We start from the raw sequence: 11,259 nt of genomic DNA, 5'->3' as shown, positions 1-11,259 counted from the left end.
TAGCTTGAACACTTTCAGTTTCACAGATAACACACACGTTCTGTTATCTGCCATAAAGCACATGCTCGATATCCCAGTTCCTAGGAACCTTATGAGGCATTTCAGAGGACAAGCGTTTCTTTCACACCAGACTAAACTCAGCCTCTTTCTAACTCCCCAAAGGCACGAATGGACAATCAGGTCATTGGATATAAAGACTTGGCTGCCATTCCCAAAGACAAAGCCATTCTTGAGGTGGAACGGCCAGATCTGATGGTGTACGAGCCGCATTTCAATATCTCAGCCCTGGATTGTATAGGTCTTTCCAGAAGCAGAGAGGTCAGAAAAGAACGAGTGTCTCTTTAGATCGAGTCTTTGTTTCATTGTACCATCGGGAAGCATTTGAGAAGCTTTATTGTACGTTTTACATAAAGTGGAATCAGTATGTGTGTTTTGGTGAGCAGGAAGCTGAATATAATGGTGAGATGTAGCTTTAATGTTATTAGTCAAGCTTTGTTATGCATGGGAAATCATTTGTGTGTAAAAGTGACACAGAGCCATTGAATGTCAGGCGTTGAAGACGATGCATGTATGAGTGTGTGTTCTGTTTTCTCTCCTTGTCTCCCCCAGAGATCAATGTCACCTCATTCTGTCTCGCCTCCTCCTTCCCCTGAGGTGAGCCATCAAGCCTCTGTTGATCAGGTCTGACACTAGTCACCGATCACTAGCTTTAACTGCCGCATTTATCTTCCTGCACACTTCCAATGTGATTGTTTTACTGAGCCACTCAGTTAAGGATGCAGCCACTGTAAATGACTTTCACTTTCAGTTTTGTATTTGAACTGTTTGCCAAAGCAAATATGACACAGAGTCTTTAGTTATGTTTAATTAATGTTAATAATAATGTTAATACTTGAAATGTATATGGTCTATTTTTCAGTCATCTGCCATAAATAATTAGCAGCATATTGTTATCATACAGTATTTTAATATGATTTAATTTTTATTATTTATAATTATTACTGTTAATTATAATATTATATTGTAGTATTCTATTTTTTTTAAGTAGTCAGTATGAATTAATACTATTAATCATTAACATTTATTAATCATAAGAGTTAAATTAGTCTTAATATTATTAATTTGTGCTTATTATTATTATTATTATTATTATTAATTATAATACTATAGTATTCCGATATTATTGTAATATTGAATATGAATTAATATTATTACAATTTAATTATTTTATTTTAATGTCTTTAATTCACATTATTGAGTTTCAGTCATATAAACATAAAAAAAATATTATTTAGCAAATCTCAAAAGGAATACCCACTTATTATCCATATTATTTTTTATATTAGTTCTTAGTATTTAATAAAAAAAAAAGGCTGAATTGTAAAACAGGCTACTGTCGGGCATATAATTATTATTAGCCAGAATTGTAATATCATGAATTTTAATATTTTTTATTTTTTAATTATAATACTATTCATTATAATATTATATTGCATTATGTATTTTTTATATTGAATACAAATCTGACAAATCTATTAATTATTAGCACTATTAATCAGAATATGTCAAATGTAGTCTTTCTTGAATGATTAATATTATTAATTTGTATTAATCATTATACTTTTGATTATAATAGTATATTGTAGAATTATTATGTTGTAATACTGAATATAGATCAATAATATTAATTAATTAATTATAGTTAAGAATTATTTAATTTAATATTAAAATATTCAATTTAATATTATATTATATTTTATTATGTTATATTTAATAATAATATTTAAAAAATAATGTATTTTATATTATTACGGTGCAGTCATATAAAGAGTATTCAGAGAATTAATAAATCTCAAAATGAATATCCACTTATTATCCATAGTATGTTTCATTTTTGTTTTTAGAGTTACATAAAAAATGCTATTTAATTTTGATATCGACCATGAATTGGTTATTGGCAATAACATAAAATAGCATGTCGCTCTCATGAATTTGAACATGATTTAATTAATTTTACTTTTAATTAATTAATCATAATTAATACAATCCATTGAAATATTATATTGTAGTATTCCAATATTTTTAATATTGAATATGAATCTGAATTCATACTGTTACAGCATATCTGTATCAGCCAGAATTGTAATAGTGTGCATTGCTAATAAACTACATTTAACTAGAACACTGAACAGTGGAATCAAATGGCATTCTGCTGCTGACCACCGTTAGCATATTTTACAGTAAGGCATGAGTTTGCAGTGTCATATTATTGATACAGAAGGTAAAATGTGATGTTCTGGCTTCTGTTAACATGCTGAGTGCTTAACTTATGTCCACTCGTATGATCAGGATTGAAACATGAAGTCATGTTACCATAAGCAAATGCTTCATTACTAGCATTCCAGAATAATAGAAGGTTTATGCAATTCCCGTTTCTTCAGATATTTGCCTCAAAAGAGTCAAAGGAGTGTTCAGAGCAGGGGTCGCCAGGAGGCTCCAACATGGACTCCACAGTGCAGCTCCGCAAAATCAGCCCCGCCTCCAAAGGCTCCATGCAGCACTTCCACAGGCCGGGTACGGTTTTATAGCACAACGACATTCTTCAGAATCATTCAGATGTGTGTGTAACTGTACATGCATTTATCTTTCAGACAGTGGCACCAACATCTATAAGAAGCCACCAATTTACAAACACGGTATTTGTTCTTTTATTATTTAATATATAGACTTTTTTGTAGTTAGTGATCTATACCTCACTTTCATGTAGGATTCTTGGTTTTCCGGGGTGTATTAAAAGATGAACTGGTCACATTATGCTGCTGATGTTTATCTTGTCTCTGTCCTCAGACGGACAGACGGGAACGTCTCATAGTAAACATGATGTGATCATTGAGTCCTCCAAGTTCCCAGCAGCCCAGCCGCCTGATCCCAACCAACCTTCAAAGATAGAGACCGAGTACTGGCCCTGTCCCCCCTCTCTAGCCACTATGGGTAAATGCTCAGCAGCTTCATATTTCTGTAGCCCCTCCCACAATGACAAGTGTGTCCTACTGCTATTGCAGCATTAAAGAAGCTGAAGCTGAGGGATGATTAACTTTTTAGCATATGCGTGTTTAAATTGTAGTCTTATTTTTTTATTATTATGCAATATATTGTAGTATTCTGATATTATTGTGCTATTAAATATGAATATTAATGAAAACTATTAATTATTAGCATTCATTAAAATAATTTTAAATGATTAAAATTGTATTACTTTTTATTATATAATATTACAATATTCTAATATTATTGTAATATTAAATATTAATTAATACTAAATCATTACTATTAATAATGAGTATTAACATTATTAATTATAATAATTAAAATGTAGTCTTTCTACATTGATATTATTATTTATTTAAAATTATGGTTAACGTGAATTATATTATATTGTTTGTATTGTTCTAATATAAAATATGATTATAAATTTATATTAACTAATATTAACTTTATGATATTGTCTGTTAAGTGGTACATGCAAGTTTTTTTGTTTTGTTTTGGGGTTTTTTCCCCTAAAATGCTCTAGGAAAATAGTGTGAAAACTAAATGCAGGAAACTTCCTGTCACGTCGTGTTAGGACACTTTATTAGGCTGCAGTGATTAAGGAAACGTCAGCATGACAGTATATGAAATATTATTCATTGGTAATCACGCATACACTCTTTTACATCTCCTGTCAATTGCTCACAGAGATCGAGTGGCGGAAGAAGGCAGCCGAACAGGGAAAAGCGATCGAGGACGATGAGTTTGAGGACCTGACAGAAGATGCGAAGAGACTCCAGGAACAGGAACTTCAGAAGGTGCCCCACATCAAGACATCAATACTGTTAGGATTAATATGTCTGGAGATTGTCTACAATAAATCAGACGCTGGGCTGGGAATATTTTCTCTAAGGCTAGATGATGAAGGCTATTAGACTGAAGAGAGTGCTGGAAGGATACGCACGCACAACATGAGGCCAGCGCTTAATGGAGCTCGCTAATCATGACTGAGCTGTTTGTTTTTCAGATACAGTCCAACTTGGGCAAATTGATCCTGAAGGAGGAAATTGAGAAATCAGTGCTCATTCGCAGAAAAACACGTTCCCTGCCAGATGGGACAAACATACATTTGGGTATGTCAGGTCTGTTTTAGTCTTAGTGCACTTCAACATAAAGTAAGTGCTTTAAGTTGCTTCATCTATTGACATTGTTTCATCTTAAAGATTTTATATCCGAGTTTGCATACAAATATTAAAGGTTCTTTATTGGCATCTATGGTTCCATGAAGAACCTTCAACATCCATGAAAACTTTCCATTGCAAAAAAAGCCTCTTCAAGTGTTCTTTACTTACACTAAGAAAAAGTTTTTTTCTGTTAAGAGAAAAGTTGGTTTGGGAAATCACTCCAAAATACCCTTTCAAAACATTTATTTTTAAGAGTGTATATACACTGCAGTTTGCTGATCTGCCTTTATACATCACAGTGAATTTGTATGGTGCGTCTCATAGCATTCCTACCAGCAAGTCACAGAGGACACCCAGTGTTCAAATGACGAATTGCATTTGTGTGAATAGAAATTCTATTGAGAAATGTCTATTTTGCCTGTAATTAAGTTTCATCTACATTCATTGCAGGATCATCAGCCAGTGCTACTAAATCCACCTCTTTACCTCCTTGCAGTCAAACAGGTCTCACAAGGGTAAGAGAAAATCATCTTCAAAGGGATAATATTATACATTTTAATCATAATTTGAATTTGCCTATAATGTTGATATTTTTTTTTTTTACATTTAAATTTAAAATCCATAAATACTCTGATTGTTAATATTAAATATGAATACTACTACTAATAATTATTATTATATTTCATGATTTGTTCATAAAATATAGTCTTTATATATATTATATAATACTAATTATTAAAAAATGTAATATTAAAATGTAAATAAGTAAAACATTTTGTCATATTAATTATTATTAATTGTAATAATTACATTAAATTTTTCTTTACTGATTAATATTATTATATTAAAAACGAAAATTAATAATACTATTAATTAACATTATTCAATGCAATAATTAAAATGTCTGTTTACTGATCAATATAAAAAAAATTTATTTGTAACATTAAATATGAGTATTCATTCATAATATTAATTATTAGCATTATTAGTTGTAATAATAAACACGGAGCCTTTCTTTACTGATTACTATCCTACGTTTTTACTTGTAATATTAAATATGAGTATTAATTCATAATGTTAATAAGTAACATTTTCCGCTAACTGTCGTACACGCGTTCACGACAGAGTGGCGTTCCAGCAGATGATGTAGGCGTAGGAAAAGGAAAACCAGTCTCTTGGCTTATATCGAAATCTTCAGACATTTTTCTTTACAAATCCTCGTTTTGTACTTCTTATTCGTGACCGGTGTTTTGTTTTGCTCTCTCCTCTGCGCTTCCGTGGTCATCACTTACGCTACGATTTATGGGTGAACTGTCCCTTTAAGACATTAAAGCTCTTTTGAGTCTCTAATGCGTGTAATTGTTTCTCTTCGTGCATGTAGCTCCAGTCTGCAGACTTCACCTCCACAGACAATGAAAAAGCAAAAACAGGTATGGTCAAAATGTTTAGTATACATAAGCAGGGTATTAAAGCAGCACTATGTAACTTTTTCTGTGTACAAAATTTGCTAAATGTATATAATGAGCGAGTACATCATGAATTAATCTTCCAAACCGCGTTTTTGTGTGCAGTTCTGTTTATTAACCGCTAGAGCGCCAAAAGTTACATAGTGCTGCTTTAAAATTCTCATTATTTACATAAATGTTTCTGCTATAATTTCAATTATCAGCATAACAATTTGAGTGAGAATTAAATTGAAATTAACACGAATATAAGAAAGTATTTGATTTAATGACTTCTAATGTTACTGTATTTTTTTATCATCTTTATTTTTCTTTCTATGTTCCTCAGGTGTACAGGTAAAATGGCTTTGTTTATTCGATTTCACAAGCATGGCTGTTGAGTTTTCTAATATGCCAGCAGCAGCTAATAAGCTCTGACATAGAAACCACATCCTGTTTTTATTCGTGATAGGAGTGTTTGGAAAACAACAATAACAACATTAAAAATGATTGGATATATTAAATGAACATAAAATAAACTACTTGCTTATTTATTTATTTGTGATTACGTGTTTGGGGACGTAATATAATAACAATTATTAAAACTATGCATTAAATTATTTTTATGAAAATGCATAAATATTTAATACATTTTTATATTTTTTTAAATATTTAAATATTTAGAATTTTTTCATATTTTCGAATAGTTCATTACTATTATTATTATTATTATTATTATTATTATGTTTTCCAAACACTCCTACAACAAATAAATAAACAAGTATATTTAAAAAAAACAAATATTTTACTTAATTTTAATATTTTCAAATAGTTTATTATTATTATTATTTTTATCATTACATTTTTCCAAACATTCCTACTACAAATAAATATATAAATACATGCAATATTTGCAGAAGTGTAGTTGGGGATGTTTTCCCCTGTCCTCTATAGGATTTTGCCTCTGACCGCACATATAAACTGACTGATTGTTTTTATTTTTTCATTAAAAAGCGGCATCTGTCTCCAGAGGAATTCCAGAGCTTATTCGGAATGTCCATCACAGAATTTGATCGTCTGTCACTATGGAAACGGAACGACCTGAAGAAGAAAGTGTCCCTTTTCTAACATTTGGACATTTGGACTTGGACACTGAACCCCTCGCCCTCCAGAGACGCCAGTAATGTTCACTCTAATCTAATACGGATGCTATGCAGACATTTCAGGATAAGCAAGGAAGATGACGCCACATCACCAGATGTTATTTCACTCACATATACAGTAGTCTCAGCATCCCTACAGTCGCTCCATATGTGAACAAATCAGATTTCATAAACCGCTCCAGCCGTTTCTTTACGCCTTACGTCTATTTCAAATTCTTAAAGTGCCCAGAGATGTTTATAATAATAGGCCTATATATTTACACAAAGTTTTAATCGTAAACATCACTTTTTTTTTATTGTCATCACTATTACACTATAAACTTAATTTATTGTATCCAAAACATGTATGGCACTGTACATATATCATGTTATTTTTATTTATTCTTGGTGTCGATATGTAAAAGTTCAGCTTTAACAATCACTAAATGAACATTTCTAACATCTAGCAAAAATTAAATGTTCATCATCATTCATTAAAAAAAAAAATGCATGGACACTAACTCTACATAATTTATTCAGTTTTACAGATAAGAGCACTGCGATGTATGACTTCTATTCGTGCTAATAGCAACAGTGTTATATTGTGGACTTATATGAAATATCTATAGCTCAGGCTTGCTGGTAAGCTCAGGTTTTGGGTTCCTGTACACTGTTGGTGCTTCTTACAGTAGGTTGTAATTACTGAACAACACTAGAAGTTCCACACAAAGCCACTTCATTTACTGTCTATTGTCGATGCACACTTACGTTTTTACTGCCTTTAGTAGTTGGTCTCCATTGCGGTGTCTTTTAAAATGGCATAGGTGTTATCAAATCAGGCATTGCACGCTTACAATGGAGACTGTCCAACGATTATGTGTCTGTTCATAGTTCTGTGTTTCATCACCGTTTTTAGTAACATGGTGTAATGTTGAAAAAATAAAAGCTTCATGTTAGAATTTGTGTCAAGCAAACATTTGTTAGGTCAGTTCACTGAAAAAATATATGTTGCATTAATATAATAATCTGCTAACTACACACATGCATTGTTTTGTATTAAATAGAACACTACCGTTCAAGACTTTGGGGTTTCTAAGACTTTTTAAATGCTCACAGAGGGTGCATTTATTTAATCAAAAATACAGTAAAAATAGTAATACTGTGAAATAGTATGACAATTTAAAATAAAGGTTTTCTATTAGAATATATTTTAAATCTTTGTGATGCAAAGCTGAATTTTCAGCATCATTACTCCAGTCTTCAGCTCAAGAAACATGTTTTCTTATCGATGTTATAAACACTTGTGTTTACTATTTTTGTGGAAACCGTGATACTTTTTTTCAGGATCCTTTGATGAGTCAAGAAGTTCAAAAGAATAGCATTTATTTGAAATAGGAATGGTTTGTAACATTATAAATGTCTTTACTGTCATTTTTGATCAATTCAATGCATCCTTGCGGAATAAAAGTATTCACTTTAAACGGTAGTGTACATTTACACAGTACATTGTAAATGTAAGCACTTACAATAATTTACCAATCTACTGGCGTCATTTTAGCATTGTATAATGACCACTTTAAGAGAAAGAAAAAGAACTGTGTCAGTGTGCCAAGTATTCACCGATTTTAATCAACAAATGAGGGCATCACAGTTTTAATTACAAAGTTTAAACTATTTAGTCCATTTATCTTTTTTCAAAACCTAATTAACTTCCTATTTAGAGAATAACAGGCACTGGCAGCTTTAGAAAAAGTGCTTTCCTTTAGTCTGTCACTGAACACAAGGTGTCAGCAGTGATCAATACTATCACTAGGCCCAAAACAGTACTGAGAAGTGTCTAGTGACTCTCTCACACTATACTGTATGTATATGTATATATATATAGACAGAGAGAGAAATAGTTTTTAAACATATATAGGGCTACATTAAAAAAAATGCCTCAAGTTGCATAATGGAGCAAAAAAAGTGGCATTCTGTGCATTAAAGTTAGAGAAAGGTAAGGAAACACACAGTGGATCAACAGGGTGTTAAATGTCCAAATGTTGGAAATAATTGACCACGCTTTTGAAAGTTTCCTTCTACTTACTAAACTCTCCTCTCTCCTGCACCACCTCAGGAAACGAGCTGTCCATAATGTGGAGCTGAACTGGATTTGCAGGAGCGCTGCTGCGGATCTCACTGTGTGATTAGAGAGGCAAACCCTCAGGTGGCCCATCAGGTCATTAGACTTTGCTGCCATGCCTTTCACTTTCTGGAGGTCTAAATGGGCTTCTGGCTGTTTTACTCCCACAATAGAATGACTGAACACAAGGTGTCAGCAGTGATCAATACTATCACTAGGCCCAAAACAGTACTGAGAAGTGTCTAGTGACTCTCTCACACTATACTGTATGTATATGTATATATATATAGACAGAGAGAGAAATAGTTTTTAAACATATATAGGGCTACATTAAAAAAAATGCCTCAAGTTGCATAATGGAGCAAAAAAAGTGGCATTCTGTGCATTAAAGTTAGAGAAAGGTAAGGAAACACACAGTGGATCAACAGGGTGTTAAATGTCCAAATGTTGGAAATAATTGACCACGCTTTTGAAAGTTTCCTTCTACTTACTAAACTCTCCTCTCTCCTGCACCACCTCAGGAAACGAGCTGTCCATAATGTGGGGCTAAACTGGGTTTGCAGGAGCGCTGCTGCGGATCTCACTGTGTGATTAGAGAGGCAAACCCTCAGGTGGCCCATCAGGTCATTAGACTTTGCTGCCATGCCTTTCACTTTCTGGAGGTCTAAATGGGCTTCTGGCTGTTTTACTCCCACAATAGAATGACTGGAGACAGGTCACATGACCACCTATGAGTCAGATCAAGACAAAGGATCGCCGCAGGGAGCCAAGTGCTCGGAAAAAATACCACCTTCTGTGTAGCCGGTTCCGAGCCAGCCTTACTTAGTGCTCCATTGTGCTTAACTTTAACATGGCGCACACGGCTTAGAAATGGGGGAAGAATTTAGTTAATGAGTGTGGGTTTTGGAAATGAATGACAATTAATGAAACTGCGCGAATGAGTTGAGACGGACGTCATCATTTACAATGCAAAGATATGAGAAGTAAAGCCTAACATTCTCCATAATGCAGCATGAATTCAGACTGTAGGCCTACTGCTTTGAAGTTTTGGCACTTTCACTTTGATCTCATTTCAATAATGTTAATTTGATTGCGACCAACATGTCACACATTATAATGTGGCATATTAAAATCAATTAAAACGCACGTTTAATAAATTTATATATATTATATAGTAATATAATAATGTATCATAAACGTGCCACTTACTACATTTTACATTAAATTTAATTAGCCAACAATAGACAAATAGACACAAAAATTTTATTAAAATTAATTAATTAAAATTAATTAAAATAATGTGGCATAAACATACTGTGATTCTGTATGTTTATGCCATTCTGTATATACTGTGAATTCTTAAATTAAATTAAATTAGCCTACAGTTGTCCAGTAGACACAAAAATGAATGAAAACATAATTTAATTTAAAATAAAATTATTGAAATAAAATAAAACATATAATAAATTAATATAATGTGCCATATAATACATGCTGTGAATTTTAAATTACGTTAAATCAGCCTACAGTAGTCAAGTAGACACAAAAATGTAAATGTAATTTAAATTTAAATTAAATTAAATAATGTGGCATAATCATTATATACTGTGATTTTTAAACTTAATTACAATAAATTAGCCTACATTAGTCAAGTAGACACAAAATGTACATTTAATTTAAAATAAACTTTAATTATTTAAATTAAATTAGCCGACAGTATAGCTAAGTGTTCTCAAAAATTTAAATTTATTTTCATTTAGTTTAAATAAAATTTTTGAATACACATTTACAAACATTGCCTCAAAATTCTAAAAAAAAAGAAGAAAAAAAACTGAAGTTGTCTGCTCATTATTAGGTGTGGCTAATATGTAAGCATGGCTTTGTGTCGTGTTTTGCACTGAAATTCATTCTTCTCACGTTTCACTTATGTGTTGAAAGACTTTGAAATATCATCATCATCATCATCTAATCATCATCTTATTTTTTTTATTTATTTCCTGTGATGCAGAACTTAATGAGGTAAAAACAGGCAGCCTTATATCTTATCTGATAACTTCAGCTGGTCGGCTTGCTAGCTTTTGAATGTCGCAAAGCATTAATGCACCAAAACCCCATGAATCTTGTCTAAGGTTAAGCGAAGTTCAAGGTGTCTTTATCCCCCAGAAGGGGGCTAGGGGGGAAATGCAGATGGTAGAAGCTGTCACTTCAATGGACCAATGCTGTGGGAAGGAGAAACCAGGGCAGATGGCAAACCCTCAAGTGAGAAGCTTTAATTCAGAACTTACATTTCAGTATACAAGTGATAGTGTGCAGAAGGCCTTGAGTAGCACTCCAAAAAGTTA

General features: G+C 32.3%; 1 protein-coding gene across 2 annotated transcripts; it reads left to right on the top strand.

Moving 5' to 3' along the window:
- The first annotated feature begins 153 nt into the window (after positions 1–153).
- Positions 154–6,105, top strand: LOC107705088 (dematin-like). Of its 2 annotated transcripts, none has more exons than XM_016508232.1 (10): positions 154–318; positions 610–654; positions 2,442–2,574; positions 2,652–2,696; positions 2,848–2,991; positions 3,736–3,845; positions 4,055–4,160; positions 4,662–4,726; positions 5,593–5,641; positions 6,003–6,105. In XM_016508232.1, exons 1-10 carry the CDS (start codon positions 169–171, stop codon positions 6,089–6,091), a joined length of 936 nt encoding a protein of 311 aa, XP_016363718.1. In that variant the 5' UTR covers positions 154–168; the 3' UTR covers positions 6,092–6,105. The 2 variants fall into 2 exon arrangements, with proteins under 2 accessions (XP_016363718.1, XP_016363717.1); XM_016508231.1 differs by having other exon boundaries at positions 610–681.
- Positions 6,106–11,259: the final 5,154 nt, after the last annotated feature.

The sequence above is a fragment of the Sinocyclocheilus rhinocerous genome, unplaced genomic scaffold (assembly GCF_001515625.1).
Source record: "Sinocyclocheilus rhinocerous isolate Xijiao unplaced genomic scaffold, SAMN03320098_v1.1 scaffold3642, whole genome shotgun sequence".
Lineage (NCBI taxonomy): Eukaryota > Metazoa > Chordata > Actinopteri > Cypriniformes > Cyprinidae > Sinocyclocheilus > Sinocyclocheilus rhinocerous.
The sequence above is the reverse complement of the archived record's forward strand: the minus strand, read 5'-3'. Positions and strand labels throughout refer to the sequence as shown.